General features: G+C 42.2%; 1 protein-coding gene across 3 annotated transcripts in view; it reads left to right on the top strand.

Annotated features, from left to right (window-relative positions):
- The window catches only part of DPP10 (dipeptidyl peptidase like 10), a 634899-nt gene that overhangs the window by 458908 nt on the left and 156696 nt on the right, over nt 1-19295 (top strand). For all 3 annotated transcript variants that reach the window (XM_069732554.1, XM_069732555.1, XM_069732553.1), the window contains one exon: nt 17720-17914. In XM_069732554.1, the coding sequence (XP_069588655.1) occupies nt 17720-17914 (195 nt within the window). The remainder of the gene's footprint in view (nt 1-17719; nt 17915-19295) is intronic.

Below are 19295 nucleotides of genomic sequence, written 5' to 3' on the forward strand. Positions count from 1 at the left end.
TCAACTATGGGAGACAAACTGAGAAAAAAAAATCCAGAAAATCACATTGATTGTTTTTTTAACATTTTATTTGCATATTATGGTGGAAAATAAGTATTTGGTCAGAAACAAAATTTCATCTCAATACTTTGTAATATATCCTTTGTTGGCAATGACAGAGGTCAAACGTTTTCTGTAAGTCTTCACAAGGTTGCCACACACTGTTGTTGGTATGTTGGCCCATTCCTCCATGCAGATCTCCTCTAGAGCAGTGATGTTTTTGGCTTTTCGCTTGGCAACACGGACTTTCAACTCCCTCCAAAGGTTTTCTATAGGGTTGAGATCTGGAGACTGGCTAGGCCACTCCAGGACCTTGAAATGCTTCGTTCAATGCCCTTGCTGATGGAAGGAGGTTTGCACTCAAAATCTCACGATACATGGCCCCATTCATTCTTTCATGTACCCGGATCAGTCGTCCTGGCCCCTTTGCAGAGAAACAGCCCCAAAGCATGATGTTTCCACCACCATGCTTTACAGTAGGTATGGTGTTTGATGGATGCAACTCAATATTCTTTTTCCTCCAAACACGACAAGTTGTGTTTCTACCAAACAGTTCCAGTTTGGTTTCATCAGACCATAGGACATTCTCCCAAAACTCCTCTGGATCATCCAAATGCTCTCTAGCAAACTTCAGACGGGCCCGGACATGTACTGGCTTAAGCAGTGGGACACGTCTGGCACTGCAGGATCTGAGTCCATGGTGGCGTAGTGTGTTACTTATGGTAGGCCTTGTTACATTGGTCCCAGCTCTCTGTAGTTCATTCACTAGGTCCCCCCGCGTGGTTCTGGGATTTTTGCTCACCGTTCTTGTGATCATTCTGACCCCACGGGGTGGGATTTTGCGTGGAGCCCCAGATCGAGGGAGATTATCAGTGGTCTTGTATGTCTTCCATTTTCTAATTATTGCTCCCACTGTTGATTTCTTCACTCCAAGCTGGTTGGCTATTGCAGATTCAGTCTTCCCAGCCTGGTGCAGGGCTACAATTTTGTTTCTGGTGTCCTTTGACAGCTCTTTGGTCTTCACCATAGTGGAGTTTGGAGTCAGACTGTTTGAGGGTGTGCACAGGTGTCTTGTTATACTGATAACAAGTTTAAACAGGTGCCATTACTACAGGTAATGAGTGGAGGAAAGAAGAGACTCTTAAAGAAGAAGTTACAGGTCTGTGAGAGCCAGAAATCTTGATTGTTTGTTTCTGACCAAATACTTATTTTCCACCATAATATGCAAAAAAAAATGTTAAAAAAACAGACAATGTGATTTTCTGGATTTTTTTTTCTCAGTTTGTCTCCCATAGTTGAGGTCTACCTATGATGTAAATTACAGACGCCTCTCATCTTTTTAAGTGGTGGAACTTGCACTATTGCTGACTGACTAAATACTTTTTTGCCCCACTGTATATATATATATATATATATATCTCTCTCTCTCTCTCTCTCTCTCTCTCTCTCTCTCTCTCTCTCTCTCTCTCTCTCTATATATATATATACAGTTAGGGCCAGAAATATTTGGACAGTGACACAAGTTTTGTTATTTTAGCTGTTTACAAAAACATGTTCAGAAATACAATTATATATATAATATGGGCTGAAAGTGCACACTCCCAGCTGCAATATGATAGTTTCCACATCCAAATCGGAGAAAGGGTTTAGGAATCATAGCTCTGTAATGCATAGCGTCCTCTTTTTCAAGGGACCAAAAGTAATTGGACAATGGACTCTAAGGGCTGCAATTAACTCTGAAGGCGTCTCCCTCGTTAACCTGTAATCAATGAAGTAGTTAAAAGGTCAGGGGTGGATTCCAGGTGTGTGGTTTTGCATTTGGAAGCTGTTGCTGTGAGCAGACAACATGCGGTCAAAGGAACTCTCAATTGAGGTGAAGCAGAACATCCTGAGGCTGAAAAAAAAGAAAAAATCCATCAGAGAGATAGCAGACATGCTTGGAGTAGCAAAATCAACAGTTGGGTACATTCTGAGAAAAAAGGAATTGACTGGTGAGCTTGGGAACTCAAAAAGGCCTGGTCGTCCACGGATGACAACAGTGGTGGATGATCGCCGCATACTTAATTTGGTGAAGAAGAACCCGTTCACAACATCAACTGAAGTCCAGAACACTCTCAGTGAAGTAGGTGTATCTGTCTCTAAGTCAACAGTAAAGAGAAGACTCCATGACAGTAAATACAAAGGGTTCACATCTAGATGCAAACCATTCATCAATACAAAAAATAGACAGAAAAACACCTCAAGAAGCCAGCTCAGTTCTGGAAAAGTATTCTATGGACAGATGAGACAAAGATCAACCTGTACCAGAATGATGGGGAGAAGAAAGGGAACGGCACATGATCCAAGGCACACCACATCCTCTGTAAAACATGGTGGAGGCAACGTGATGGCATGGGCATGCATGGCTTTCAATGGCACTGGGTCACTTGTGTTTATTGATGACATAAGAGCAGACAAGAGTAGCCGGATGAATTCTGAAGTGGACCGGGATATACTTTCAGCCCAGATTCAGCCAAATGCTGCAAAGTTGATTGGACGGCGCTTCATAGTACAGATGGACAATGACCCCAAGCATACAGCCAAAGCTACCCAGGAGTTCATGAGTGCCAAAAAGTGGAACATTCTGCAATGGCCAAGTCAATCTCCAGATCTAAACCCAATTGAGCATGCATTTCACTTGCTCAAATCCAGACTTAAGACGGAAAGACCCACAAACAAGCAAGACCTGAAGGCTGCGGCTGTAAAGGCCTGGCAAAGCATTAAGAAGGAGGAAACCCAGCGTTTGGTGATGTCCATGGGTTCCAGACTTAAGGCAGTGATTGCCTCCAAAGGATTTGCAGCAAAATATTGAAAATAAAAATATTTTGTTTGGGTTATGTTTATTTGTCCAATTACTTTTGACCTCCTAAAATGTGGAGTGTTTGTAAAGAAATGTGTACAATTTCTACATTTTCTATCAGATATTTTTGTTCAACCCTTCAAATTAAACGTTACAATCTGCACTTGAATTCTGTTGTAGAGGTTTCATTTCAAATCCAATGTGGTGGCATGCAGAGCCCAACTCGCGAAAATTGTGTCACTGTCCAAATATTTCTGGCCCTAACTGTATATCTCTGTTCTATATGTAACGCCCAGGAGACCGGGATACCCAGCACCGGACCAATGGGGTCTGTCTCTTGAGGGGGATGTCACGGGTGGCTTGACCCGGTGCTGTGGCCTCAGGCAATGCACAGTGTAAGGGGTATCATGAGGGGACAGGCACTTACTTGATCAGCAGCAGGTTCTCCCAGCGGTGATGATCCCAATCCTGGATAGATGGCTATTGTCCAAATGAAAGACTGAGGCGCTGAAACGTTTAACCAGTTTACTTTAACATAAAAGGATTTACAACCAATCCTGTCACCGGAGTCTGTATGGGAACTCTGAGTTACTTTGACCCTGCCGGGGTCTTCGCCTCTTATTGTGCGCAATTTCTGTGTGGCCCTGTTGCTGTATGTGAACTGGCTGCCGGCCCAATCTGTCCCCTCCGGGTCCTGGTTCGACGGGCAACCCGAGTCCTTTTTTCGGCTTACCCCCTCTGGGAGTACCGCTGAACTCTGTGTCTGTTGCTGCATCCGACCCTAGTGAAGCTGATATCACCTCACGTTTTTCCGGTTGCTGTATTATATATAATGAATACAGCCACGGATCCGGTATCCGTCTTTGCGCCTGTTCTGGGTAGTGATTAATGCTACCCGGTTCTCACAATGTCCTTTTTCTCTGTCCCTCTTCTCCTCAGGCCGGTGATTTAGGCCTGGTAACAGTCACAGGGCTGTTAGAGATTCAGCTGTATGACCTCTCACTATCAGCTCCTCAGCCCAACTGCCAGTTCTTCTCTCAGACCAGAATGGATCAAGGGGAGTCTCTGGAGCTCCCCCTTCTGGCCGGAGGTGGTAGTGCAGTCTTGCTATTTTAGTATTTGTACTTACTGTCAGTAACTATTTTTGTGGCAAATACCCCTAGGGGTGCCACATATACATAAGTGACTACAGTACATAATGAGGGATGGCGCTATACATAATAAGCAAGTACACTATATACTAAGGGGCTGTGCTATGTATAGTAAGTGACTACACTATATACTAAGGGACTGTGTTAAACATAATAAGCGATAATAACGTCTTCCTCCACCTCCCCCTGTTCCTAAATCCATTATAAATCCCCTTCCTCCCTTCCCAATCCAAAATTCTATTATACACAAGCTGTGTTTGATGTGGCTATCATAAAAAAACCTCATTAAAGACAGAGAAGTTAAACCTTTATTATTAAATCATAAAAGGGGACAAAAAACATGTAATGAGAAACACCATACAAAAAGGGCGTTCTAGGTACACCCTAACAATAGTCCCTAAACCTATCACCTACCTACCAGTGGAGGTTGGCACCCTATAAGAAAGTACGAGAATGGCGCCCTCGATCACCAATGGCTGACCCTAATGTCCTGTGTGTCCCTCCACATAAGTGACCAATACACAACTGAGATGTCAAAAGGGGACCACACAGTCACACTAATTGCTGAAGGGACAAGGACATTAGGGTCAGCCATTGGTTGACCGGGGGCGCCATTCTCGCATTTTCTTACAGGGTGCCAACTTCCGCTGGTAGGTAGGTGATAGGTTTAGGGACTATTGTTAGGGTGTACCTAGTATGCACTTTTTGTATGGAGTGTTTCATTACATGTTGTTTGTCCCCTTTTATGATTTAATAATAAAGGTTTAACTTTTTATCTGTCTTTAATGAGGTTTTTTATGATGGTCCCTTCCCAATTCTCCACACCCCTCATTGTCCTCCTCCCCCACATACCATTATTGTCCTCTCCCCCACCCCCATCATTGCCTTCTCCCCCAGCAGGACCATCATTGTCCTTTCCACCACCTTCATCATTGCCTTCTCCCCCACCATCCCCATAATTGCCCATTCCACCACCTCCATCATTTCCTCCTCCCCTATCACCCCCATCTTTGCCCTTTCTACCATCATTGTCCTTTCTACCATCATTGTCCTTTCCACTACCAACATCATTGCCTTTTCCCGCACCTCCCCATCATTGCCATTCCACCACCTTTATCATTTTCTCCTCCCCCACCCTCCATTATTGCCCTTTCCACCACCCCCATCATTGCTTTGTCCCTCATCGCCCCCATCATTGCCTTTTCCCCATCACCCCCCTCATTGCCCTCTCCTCCACCTATGCGTACACACAGCACCACTCACCTCTTAGCACATTCCCCCTGCAGCGCTTCACACACACACCACCACTCATCTCTACACACACACAGCATCACCGTCATGGGCAGCTTCCTCTCACTGGCACAGCGGCTGTGGCGCTGAATGATGATGTCATCCAGCCATGCCACTGACTGCTGTGTGAGACAGGAAGTGGGGGGAGGAAGCAGGAGGGATTGCTGCAGCATCGCTGCCATTTTCTTTTGTAGGCAGTGGAGCTGCAGGGATCTCTCCCTGCCCGCCGCACATGAGGGCAATCTGGTCAGGGGTCCCCAGAGCCTCAGGGCCAGATAAACAGGCCAGATTGCCCTCATTATTAGCCACCCTGCAGGGGCTCCCGGAGCCTCTGGGCCCTGGTGCAGCTGCACATGCGGTATGTCCGCCCCTGGCATAGCCATTGCGGTCCGACTCCGACAGACCCCATCACCCCTTGGGGCCCAATAGCAGTTGAGTGGCGTGCCGCCATTGGCGGTAAGCCACTGAGTGACAAATCTCCCTTCATACACCGTGCAAGTGTCCCTGTCACATAGTATTAATAGTAGTGGTAGTGTTACAGTAGTATTAATAGTGGTAGGATTACAGTAGTATTAATAGTAGTGGTAGGATTACAGTAGTATTAATAGTAGTGGTAGGATTACAGTAGTATTAATAGTAGTGGTACGTTTACAGTAGTATTTATAGTAGTGGTAGGATTACAGTAGTATTAATAGTAGTGATCAAAAACCAAAGCAATGTGTATAGGGTCTTTTTAGAGGAAGATCATAAGAGAAAAAAACAATAATTAAAAAAAATAACTTAACGGTATGCGTTAAAAATACCAAAAACAGCCCTTAAATAATAAAATGGGCATAAAAGGGTCAGAAATGAGTTAAACCCAGAAAGTCAGTCTGGCATGAAAAAAATCATATACACCAAATCTTGTCACAAGTTATACTAAATCTAAGAAAAGCCTAAGGGAAATAGAATGTCTTTTACCCTGCATGACCCTTCCTGCCAGCTGAGGCTGTCACTCTAGATATGCGATGTGGTGCCCCTGCTCCACGTTGCCTTTCCTGACCCTCAACAGGACTCCCTAAACAAGCCACCACCAGCACCGAAATAAAGTGCTATAGTGCACAGTGTAGACAATTCTGTGTGTCTAATGAGCAGCGAGACGTGCCGGCCTGGCTCCATGTCCCAGTATATAACGCCTCTAATCTATGTAGAGGATCTTCATTGGGTGTAGTGTGAACATAAAATTGTCTGTTTTGGGTCCATATTGAAATATAAGGAATCCATTCAGACCATGAGAGCAGCATTGCTGGTCATACATCTACAGACAATGCTCACACTGACTCAATCTTGAGAAACAGTAGAACAACACGGCACTCGTGACAATGTATAGGGTAGCTGCTCAAGTAGGGTATCCAGCCCAACGAATCCAAATAAGACAAAAACTTGGCACTCTGAATGGGCATGCAGGAAAAAGATTTATTGATGTGCATCCATAAAGGCAAGCTGAACGTTGAGAAACATTTACTTATTATCTGAAAGCTTTTACCTCACAAATAGTTCTATGTTTTTTCTATGTTGTTTGTTATTGTAAAACATGGAGGTTTATTTAACCTCTGTCTGCTGTGGATTTATGTTATCTTATTATTTTATATTGTGTGGGTTTATTGCCAAATTGTCTGATGTTTGCCTGGTTTCTCTGATTCATCTTATCCCAAAGGCTGGCCACTGAAGGGCAAGGCTGAACCAGAGTTAGTGTAAATCACTATATAATGCTGAGAAACATGACTAAGACAAAAGCAGACAGCTGGGTACCTGTACATGTACAGTGTGCTGATACCTGCATAATTGGGGACGCCCATGCAGTGTAGGTAATCTCCCAGGGGTTCTCTGTCTTGGTGTTGCTTCTCGGATATTCCAGACGGATGATGTTTAAAAACTCCTTGGTGATAATGTGAGTATATGTACATAACCTTTTATATGTTAAAGTGTACAAAAGTGTATACAATCATAGTATTCCTTAAATTTTGTACTTTGAAATAAAATTGCGTTACATCGCAAGTAGTAGAATTCTTTAAAGCCGTATCTGAATGTTAGTGTTAAAAACTTGGAAATATATTGGGTTATTAGTAGTGATGAGTGAATATACTCGTTACTCGAGATTTCTCGAGCATGCTCGGGGGTCCTCCGAGTATTTTTTAGTGCTCGGAGATTTTGTTTTTCTTGCCACAGCTGAATGATTTACATCTGTTAGTCAGCTTGACTACATGTGGGGATTCCCTAGCAACCAGGCAACCCCCACATGTACTTATGCTGGCTAACAAATGTAAATCATTCAGCTGCAGTGAGGAAAAATAAATCTTGGAGCACTAAAAAAATACTCGGAGGATCCCCGAGCGTTCTCGGGAAATGTCGAGTAACGAGTGTATTCGCTCATCACTAGTTATTAGTGCTCCTGATAAAGACAATTGTATATCTCTATAGAGTATATAAAAAAATAGCTTTTAGTTGTAGCCTGCTGGCACAGAAAGATAATATATGTCTTGTCTGCATAAGAGTAGACAAATGTTGGGTCTAAAAGAGAGTGTCACGATTCACACCATGACCGTCACCCCTACGTCACGGATCGGGGTGACTTTAGGCCAACAGACGGCTATCACATGTGCAGGGGGCTTATCTTAGTTATCCCTCCACTCCACAATGTGATGAAAACACACACACAAGGCTATTGACCTCTTAGTTTACAGCAGGGGCTTATTTTACTTATCTCACTGCTCTTCAATATACCATGAACTGCAGGGATTTATGTATATCCCGCTTTACAGTTCTGCTTGAACTTGCAGCTCTCTGGCGCCCCCCTTACTCTCAGGTCAGATTAGGTACTGCACCTAGGGCAATTAGTCGCCAGAAAGGCTGCCTGCTATGTACTGGCTATTGGGCACGCTGCAGCGAGGCGATCTAACTACTCCCGCTCAGGCAGGAACAATAATTATCAACGCCGCAGTCGCTACAACTCCCAAAGGCACAGCACACGGTAGGCTGCCACCAGCTTCGATTAAACGGGTCTGAAGCTAACCCAAAACAGCGTAATACCCTTCAGAAGACTTAGGGTACGTTTTAGGACAGGAGAACGAAACTAGTAATTTATATATTTTACTCCGAAAGTTTAAGGCAGTATTTATAAAAAGGCATATAAAGATGTTACAAAAGAGACAATTGAAAATATGTACAAGGTAATTATAAAATAACGGGATTAAATGAGAAAAGGTAAAACTCACATGTTCTCAGTTCATTTCAGGCAAAACCATGCTGGTAGTCGGAACCCAAAATGTCCCAGTGCCTCAGGAGGTCTGGATAGGAACAGCTCCTCAAGTAAAACTCATTGCTGGGTGCCTGGCATAACACTTATAGCTCAGCCTGGTGACATCACTAAAAGGGGTTGGTTTACCCCACTCCATCCCCTCTCATCAGATTTACCAAATTTAGCACAAAGTTTGATAATGCTCATATCTCCGCTCCAGAACATGTCAGAATCCCAGCACACCCCTCATTCATCTCCTTTTTTCCATTGGCTTTCTATTGGTACTAAATTCGGGCTCGTTGGGATGCCCGGTTCCGGAGAAATCCGTAACTGTTGGAATTAGAGGCTCACGCTTACAGTGGCTGATCGATCCGTCGATGGAGGTTACCAATATATACTTACTATTTTTCTAGCCCAAATCGGTGGCCCAATATCTTACTATAACAGAACAAAGAACCGCATGTCTTTGAGAAGGATATCGGACCAGTTTCAGCTGGAGGGAGATTTGTGCTGCTACAAGCACAATAAACCTTCCTCGCCTTGGGGCAGGGCAGAGCATTGACACACACATTCCAGCAAGCAAATGGAGAAGGGGGGAGAGAGGGGGTTTTACAGCTGCCATGTGTTTTCAGGACCATGGTCAGAAGTGCAAAATCCCTCAACTAAACTCAGAGTGAAGGGGGGTCAACGCCCACCCTATATGTGCTGGCAAGGGAAACTAAAACTTATTATATACATTTTCCTCACAGAGAGCAATTAGAGGCATTCAGATTGGCACCAAAATCACCACAATAAACATATCCATAATCAGCAGGGTGTAACTAATGCTAGAGGCACGGCATAGCCATAATCGGCAGGGTGTAACTAACCCTAGAGGCACGGCATAGCCATAATCAGCAGGGTGTAACTAACCCTCGAGGCACAGCATAGCTATAATCACCAGGGTGTAAATAACCCTAGAGGAACGGCATAGCCATAATCAGCAGGGTGTAACTAACCCTCGAGGCACGGCATAGCCATAATCAGCAGGGTGTAGCTAACCCTAGAGGCACGGCATAGCCATAATCAGTAGGGTGTAACTAACCCTAGAGGCACTGCATCGCCATAATCAGCAGGGTGTAACTAACCCTCGAGGCACGGCATAGCCATAATCAGCAGGGTGTAACTAACCCTCGAGGCACAGCATAGCTATAATCACCAGGGTGTAAATAACCCTAGAGGAACGGCATAGCCATAATCAGCAGGGTGTAACTAACCCTCGAGGCACGGCATAGCCATAATCAGCAGGGTGTAGCTAACCCTAGAGGCACGGCATAGCCATAATCAGTAGGGTGTAACTAACCCTAGAGGCACTGCATCGCCATAATCAGCAGGGTGTAACTAACCCTAGAGGCACGGCATAGCCATAATCAGCAGGGTGTAACTAACCCTAGAAGCACGGCATAGTCATAATCAGCAAGGTGTAACTAACCCTCGAGGCACGGCATAGCCATAATCAGCAGGGTGTAACTAACCCTAGAGGCATGGCATAGCCATAATCAGCAGGGTGTAACTAACCCTAGAGGCACGGCATAGTCATAATCAGTAGGGTGTAACTAACCCTCGAGGCACGGCATAGCCATAATCAGCAGGGTGTAACTAACCCTAGAGGCACGGCATAGCCATAATCAGCAGGGTGTAGCTAACCCTAGAGGCACGGCATAGTCATAATCAGCAGGGTGTAACTAACCCTCGAGGCACGGCATAGCCATAATCAGCAGGGTGTAACTAACCCTAGAGGCACGGCTTAGCCATAATCAGCAGGGTGTAACTAACCCTCGAGGCACGGCATAGCCATAATCAGCAGGGTGTAACTAACCCTAGAGGCACGGCATAGCCATAATCAGCAGGGTGTAGCTAACCCTAGAGGCACGGCATAGTCATAATCAGCAGGGTGTAACTAACCCTCGAGGCACGGCATAGCCATAATCAGCAGGGAGTAACTAACCCTCGAGGCACGGCATAGCCATAATCAGCAGGGTGTAACTAACCCTAGAGGCACGGCATAGCCATAATCAGCAGGGTGTAGCTAACCCTAGAGGCACGGCATAGTCATAATCAGCAGGGTGTAGCTAACCCTAGAGGCACGGCATAGCCATAATCAGTAGGGTGTAACTAACCCTAGAGGCACTGCATCGCCATAATCAGCAGGGTGTAACTAACCCTAGAGGCACGGCATAGCCATAATCAGCAGGGTGTAACTAACCCTAGAAGCACGGCATAGTCATAATCAGCAAGGTGTAACTAACCCTCGAGGCACGGCATAGCCATAATCAGCAGGGTGTAACTAACCCTAGAGGCATGGCATAGCCATAATCAGCAGGGTGTAACTAACCCTAGAGGCACGGCATAGTCATAATCAGTAGGGTGTAACTAACCCTCGAGGCACGGCATAGCCATAATCAGCAGGGTGTAACTAACCCTAGAGGCACGGCATAGCCATAATCAGCAGGGTGTAGCTAACCCTAGAGGCACGGCATAGTCATAATCAGCAGGGTGTAACTAACCCTCGAGGCACGGCATAGCCATAATCAGCAGGGTGTAACTAACCCTAGAGGCACGGCTTAGCCATAATCAGCAGGGTGTAACTAACCCTCGAGGCACGGCATAGCCATAATCAGCAGGGTGTAACTAACCCTAGAGGCACGGCATAGCCATAATCAGCAGGGTGTAGCTAACCCTAGAGGCACGGCATAGTCATAATCAGCAGGGTGTAACTAACCCTCGAGGCACGGCATAGCCATAATCAGCAGGGAGTAACTAACCCTCGAGGCACGGCATAGCCATAATCAGCAGGGTGTAACTAACCCTAGAGGCACGGCATAGCCATAATCAGCAGGGTGTAGCTAACCCTAGAGGCACGGCATAGTCATAATCAGCAGGGTGTAACTAACCCTCGAGGCACGGCATAGCCATAATCAGCAGGGAGTAACTAACCCTAGAGGCATGGCATAGCCATAATCAGCAGGGTGTAACTAATCCTTTTTTTGCTCCAATTATAGTAGTATTTATAGCGCCGGCAGTATTTATAGTAACGGTAGTATTTCCTGGATATTACTGTAGTGTTTATGGTATTGGTAGTATTTTCTGTAATTACAGTACTATTTATAGTAGCAGTAGTATTTTCTGTAATTACAGTACTATTTATAGTAGCAGTAGTATTTTCTGTAATTACAGTACTATTTATAGCAGCGGTAGTATTTTCTGTAATTACAGTACTATTTATAGTAATGGTAGTATTTCCTGGATATTACTGTAGTGTTTATGGTATTGGTAGTATTTTCTGTAATTACAGTACTATTTATAGCAGCGGTAGTATTTTCTGTAATTACAGTACTATTTATAGTAACGGTAGTATTTCCTGGATATTACTGTAGTGTTTATGGTATTGGTAGTATTTTCTGTTATTACAGTACTATTTATAGTAGCAGTAGTATTTTCTGTAATTACAGTACTATTTATAGTAACGGTAGTATTTCCTGGATATTACTGTAGTGTTTATGGTATTGGTAGTATTTTCTGTAATTGCAGTACTATTTATAGTAGCAGTAGTATTTTCTGTAATTACAGTACTATTTATAGTAACGGTAGTATTTCCTGGATATTACTGTAGTGTTTATGGTATTGGTAGTATTTTCTGTAATTACAGTACTATTTATAGTAGCAGTAGTATTTTCTGTAATTACAGTACTATTTATAGTAACGGTAGTATTTCCTGGATATTACTGTAGTGTTTATGGTATTGGTAGTATTTTCTGTTATTACAGTACTATTTATAGTAGCAGTAGTATTTTCTGTAATTACAGTACTATTTATAGTAACGGTAGTATTTCCTGGATATTACTGTAGTGTTTATGGTATTGGTAGTATTTTCTGTAATTGCAGTACTATTTATAGTAGCAGTAGTATTTTCTGTAATTACAGTACTATTTATAGTAACGGTAGTATTTCCTGGATATTACTGTAGTGTTTATGGTATTGGTAGTATTTTCTGTAATTGCAGTACTATTTATAGTAGCAGTAGTATTTTCTGTAATTACAGTACTATTTATAGTAACGGTAGTATTTCCTGGATATTACTGTAGTGTTTATGGTATTGGTAGTATTTTCTGTTATTACAGTACTATTTATAGCAGCGGTAGTATTTTCTGTAATTACAGTACTATTTATAGTAACGGTAGTATTTCCTGGATATTACTGTAGTGTTTATGGTATTGGTAGTATTTTCTGTAATTACAGTACTATTTATAGTAGCAGTAGTATTTTCTGTAATTACAGTACTATTTATAGTAACGGTAGTATTTCCTGGATATTACTGTAGTGTTTATGGTATTGGTAGTATTTTCTGTTATTACAGTACTATTTATAGTAGCAGTAGTATTTTCTGTAATTACAGTACTATTTATAGTAACGGTAGTATTTCCTGGATATTACTGTAGTGTTTATGGTATTGGTAGTATTTTCTGTTATTACAGTACTATTTATAGTAGCAGTAGTATTTTCTGTAATTACAGTACTATTTATAGTAACAGTAGTATTTCCTGGATATTACTGTAGTGTTTATGGTATTGGTAGTATTTTCTGTAATTGCAGTACTATTTATAGTAGCAGTAGTATTTTCTGTAATTACAGTACTATTTATAGTAACGGTAGTATTTCCTGGATATTACTGTAGTGTTTATGGTATTGGTAGTATTTTCTGTTATTACAGTACTATTTATAGTAGCAGTAGTATTTTCTGTAATTACAGTACTATTTATAGTAACGGTAGTATTTCCTGGATATTACTGTAGTGTTTATGGTATTGGTAGTATTTTCTGTAATTACAGTACTATTTATAGTAGCAGTAGTATTTTCTGTAATTACAGTACTATTTATAGTAACGGTAGTATTTCCTGGATATTACTGTAGTGTTTATGGTATTGGTAGTATTTTCTGTAATTACAGTACTATTTATAGTAGCAGTAGTATTTTCTGTAATTACAGTACTATTTATAGTAACGGTAGTATTTCCTAGATATTACTGTAGTGTTTATGGTATTGGTAGTATTTTCTGTAATTGCAGTACTATTTATAGTAGCAGTAGTATTTTCTGTAATTACAGTACTATTTATAGTAACGGTAGTATTTCCTGGATATTACTGTAGTGTTTATGGTATTGGTAGTATTTTCTGTTATTACAGTACTATTTATAGCAGCGGTAGTATTTTCTGTAATTACAGTACTATTTATAGTAACGGTAGTATTTCCTGGATATTACTGTAGTGTTTATGGTATTGGTAGTATTTTCTGTAATTACAGTACTATTTATAGTAGCGGTAGTATTTTCTGTAATTACAGTACTATTTATAGTAACGGTAGTATTTCCTGGATATTACTGTAGTGTTTATGGTATTGGTAGTATTTTCTGTAATTGCAGTACTATTTATAGTAGCAGTAGTATTTTCTGTAATTACAGTACTATTTATAGTAACGGTAGTATTTCCTGGATATTACTGTAGTGTTTATGGTATTGGTAGTATTTTCTGTAATTACAGTACTATTTATAGTAGCAGTAGTATTTTCTGTAATTACAGTACTATTTATAGTAACGGTAGTATTTCCTGGATATTACTGTAGTGTTTATGGTATTGGTAGTATTTTCTGTAATTACAGTACTATTTATAGTAGCAGTAGTATTTTCTGTAATTACAGTACTATTTATAGTAACGGTAGTATTTCCTGGATATTACTGTAGTGTTTATGGTATTGGTAGTATTTTCTGTAATTGCAGTACTATTTATAGTAGCGGTAGTATTTTCTGTAATTACAGTACTATTTATAGTAACGGTAGTATTTCCTGGATATTACTGTAGTGTTTATGGTATTGGTAGTATTTTCTGTAATTGCAGTACTTTTTATAGTAGCGGTAGTATTTTCTGTAATTACAGTACTATTTATAGTAACGGTAGTATTTCCTGGATATTACTGTAGTGTTTATGGTATTGGTAGTATTTTCTGTAATTGCAGTACTATTTATAGTAGCAGTAGTATTTTCTGTAATTACAGTACTATTTATAGTAACGGTAGTATTTCCTGGATATTACTGTAGTGTTTATGGTATTGGTAGTATTTTCTGTTATTACAGTACTATTTATAGCAGCGGTAGTATTTTCTGTAATTACAGTACTATTTATAGTAACGGTAGTATTTCCTGGATATTGCTGTAGTGTTTATGGTATTGGTAGTATTTTCTGTAATTACAGTACTATTTATAGTAGCAGTAGTATTTTCTGTAATTACAGTACTATTTATAGTAACGGTAGTATTTCCTGGATATTACTGTAGTGTTTATGGTATTGGTAGTATTTTCTGTTATTACAGTACTATTTATAGCAGCGGTAGTATTTTCTGTAATTACAGTACTATTTATAGTAACGGTAGTATTTCCTGGATATTACTGTAGTGTTTATGGTATTGGTAGTATTTTCTGTTATTACAGTACTATTTATAGTAGCAGTAGTATTTTCTGTAATTACAGTACTATTTATAGTAACGGTAGTATTTCCTGGATATTACTGTAGTGTTTATGGTATTGGTAGTATTTTCTGTAATTGCAGTACTATTTGTAGTGGCGGTAGTATTTTCTGTAATTACAGTACTATTTGTAGTGGCGGTAGTATTTGCTGGATATCCCAATGCTCTTTATAGTAGTGAAAACAACCCTAGAGGCCCTTAGAGAAAGCCGGTATACCCGGTGAAACGCGCGTCAGGGACGGTATGCCTAGCTGACATGATCTCTGATGTAGATGGGCACAATTCCTGCCCTACCCTGTATGATCTCATGTGGAGACACGGGCATTGACCTCAGACAGTGCAGCCTGCAGCGAGGAATTGGTAATAGTGATGAGTGAGTATGCTTGTTACACGAGTTTTCCCAGCATGCTCGGGTGTTGTCCGAGTATCTTGGGCGTGCTCGTAGATTATGTTTGTGTCCCCGCAGCTGCATGATTTGTGGCTGCTAGACAGCCTGAATACATGTGGGGATTCCCTAACGAAGAGGCAGCCCCTGCATGTCTTCAGGTTGTCTAACAGCCGCAAATCATGCAGCTGCGGGGACACAAACATAATCAACCAGCACGGCCAAGCTACTCAGACAACACCCGAGCATGCTGGGAAAACTCGAGTAACGAGCATAGTCACTCTTCACTAGTTAGTAGCGCTATCCTTCACTGCGGGGAGACAGCGTGCCTGACCAGTGCTCGCCCCCATCGGAGCCGGTGCAGAGCATTGTGCCGACCTGGGTCCGGGCAGGAGATTGCTGGCACTTGTGATACGCATTAACCGCGTCACTGCTGGGTCTGAGAAGGCGCCAGCCTGTATGTAATAACGATCAGGCGGACACTTTCTGGGTCCTCTATTATAGGGATTTATGGGGCCAGCGCGGCAGGGTAACATTGGCATCGCGCCACAGTTTATTCATTCTAACACTAGGATCGGACTCCATCGTTTATTCTGAGGTCTGATCGCTCGGGTCTTGGTGCGTTGGTGGCGGATACAATATGTCAATCGCTGTAATCTTATATACACTTTGATGGATGAATTTGTATATTAATTTATGATTTACAATAAAGTTTAATTTTATCCACACTCCCGCTCCTTCCCTCCCCCCCCCCCTTTATCTTTATAGTAGCGGTGGTACTTGCTGGATGTTACCGTATTATCTATAATAGCGATAGTATTTGATGGATATTGCAGTAGTATTTATAGTAACAGTACTATTTTCTGGATACTACAGTGGTATTTATAGTAGTGGTAGTATTTTCTGGATGTAACGGTAGTATATATGGTATTGTTAGTATTTATAGTGGCGGTGGTATTTGCTGGATATTACAGTGGTATGTATAGTGGCGGTAGTATTTATAGTGACTGTAGTATTTCCTGGATATAACTGTAGTATTTATAGTGGCGGTAGTATTTATAGTGACTGTAGTATTTCCTGGATGTAACGGTAGTATATATGGTATTGTTAGTATTTATAGTGGCGGCAGTATTTCCTGTATATTACAGTGGTATGTATAGTGGCGGTAGTATTTATAGTGACTGTAGTATTTCCTGGATATAACTGTAGTATTTATAGTGGCGGTAGTATTTATAGTGACTGTAGTATTTCCTGGATATTACTGTAGTATTTATAGTGGCGGTAGTATTTATAGTGACTGTAGTATTTCCTGGATATAACTGTAGTATTTATAGTGGCGGTAGTATTTATAGTGACTGTAGTATTTCCTGGATATTACTGTAGCATTTATAGTAGCGGTAGTATTTGCTGGATATTACAGTAGTATTTATAGTAATGGTAGTATTTGCTGGTTATTACAGTATTATTGTAGCAGTAGCATTTCCTGGAATTACTGTATTTATACTGGCAGTAGTATTTATAGTGACTATAGTATTTCCTGGATATAACTGTAATATTTATAGTAGCGGTAGTATTTGCTGGATATTACAGTGGTATGTATAGTGGCAGTAGTATTTATAGTGACTGTAGTATTTCCTGGATATAACTGTAATATTTATAGTAGCGGTAGTATTTATAGTAGCGGTAGTATTTATAGTAGCGGTAGTATTTGCTGGATATTACAGTGGTACGTATAGTGGCGGTAGTATTTATAGTGACTGTAGTATTTCCTGGATATTACTGTAGTATTTATAGTAGCAGTAGTATTTGCTGGATATTACAGTGGTATGTATAGTGGCGGTAGTATTTATAGTGACTGTAGTATTTCCTGGATATAACTGTAATATTTATAGTAGCGGTAGTATTTATAGTAGCGGTAGTATTTATAGTAGCGGTAGTATTTGCTGGATATTACAGTGGTACGTATAGTGGCGGTAGTATTTATAGTGACTGTAGTATTTCCTGGATATTACTGTAGTAGTTATAGTAGCAGTAGTATTTCCTGGATATTGCAGTATTTACATTCTACTGTAATGTCATTCCATGTGTCTCTTGTTCGTTTCTTCTTATTTCCAGGTCGTTGTATCTTTGTTTCTCGGAATACCTGCGCCTTTTGATCCGACATCTCTGTGTTGCTTTCTCAGGGATGAGTCTCCAGGCAATCAGCTGGTCACGGACAAGTTCCATATTGGTTGGGATTCGGTTCTCATAAACACAGAAAACATCATTGTGGCGAGGTTTGATGGTCGTGGCAGCGGGTTTCAGGGACTGAAAATCCTGCAGCAGGTTCACCGAGGACTCGGATCTGTGGAAGTAAAGGACCAAATAGCTGCTGTAGAGTGAGAATGAGCCCCTCTTCTTTGCTGTATTTTCGGTGTACAGACATTGTGATGGAATGCAGCTCTGTACAGCTAGATAATAATGCTTCATGACAAATGTATGGTGCCTCAAGAAACCAGGATGTGTTCACTGAGAGTTGTAGTTCTTTGACATTAAAAATCAATGATTAAAGCATTGTAACCCATCAATCGTCCCCAGTATCCTGTATACAGACTGTGCCACATCCCGCTCCATTAATATATATCAAATATTATCATTTCTTCCTGCAGCCATCTCCATGGCAGTTCCCCTACACTCCGTGTTTCCCAGGTCAGGGCCACAGTGCGTTGGCCTCTCTCTTTTCCCGTAGGGACTCAGGATCACAGGGTAATGGCTCTTCCCTGTTCCTGAAGGTCAGGGTCACACGGTAATGGCTCCTCCCTGTTCCCGTAGGTCAGGATCACACTGTAATGGCTCCTCCCTGTTCCCGTAGGTCAGGATCACAGGGTAATGGCTCCTCCCTCTTCCTGAAGGTCAGGGTCACACGGTAATGGCTCCTCCCTGTTCCCGTAGGTCAGGATCACACTGTAATGGCTCTTCCCTGTTCCTGAAGGTCAGGGTCACACGGTAATGGCTCCTCCCTCTTCCTGAAGGTTAGGGTCACACGGTAATGGCTCCTCCCTGTTCCCGTAGGTCAGGATCACACTGTAATGGCTCCTCCCTGTTCCCGTAGGTCAGGATCACACTGTAATGGCTCCTCCCTGTTCCCGTAGGTCAGGATCACACTGTAATGGCTCCTCCCTGTTCCCGTAGGTCAGGATCACACTGTAATGGCTCTTCCCTGTTCCTGAAGGTCAGGGTCACACGGTAATGGCTCCTCCCTGTTCCCGTAGGTCAGGATCACACTGTAATGGCTCCTCCCTGTTCCCGTAGGTCAGGATCACAGGGTAATGGCTCCTCCCTCTTCCTGAAGGTCAGGGTCACACGGTAATGGCTCCTCCCTGTTCCCGTAGGTCAGGATCACACTGTAATGGCTCCTCCCTGTTCCCGTAGGTCAGGGTCACACGGTAATGGCTCCTCCCTGTTCCCGTAGGTCAGGATCACACTGTAATGGCTCCTCCCTGTTCCCGTAGGTCAGGATCACAGGGTAATGGCTCCTCCCTCTTCCTGAAGGTCAGGGTCACACGGTAATGGCTCCTCCCTGTTCCCGTAGGTCAGGATCACACTGTAATGGCTCCTCCCTGTTCCCGTAGGTCAGGATCACACTGTAATGGCTCCTCCCTGTTCCCGTAGGTCAGGATCACACTGTAATGGCTCCTCCCTGTTCCTGTAGGTCAGGATCACACTGTAATGGCTCCTCCCTGTTCCCGTAGGTCAGGATCACACTGTAATGGCTCCTCC

The sequence above is a fragment of the Ranitomeya imitator genome, chromosome 7 (assembly GCF_032444005.1).
Source record: "Ranitomeya imitator isolate aRanImi1 chromosome 7, aRanImi1.pri, whole genome shotgun sequence".
NCBI classification, from domain to species: Eukaryota; Metazoa; Chordata; class Amphibia; order Anura; family Dendrobatidae; genus Ranitomeya; species Ranitomeya imitator.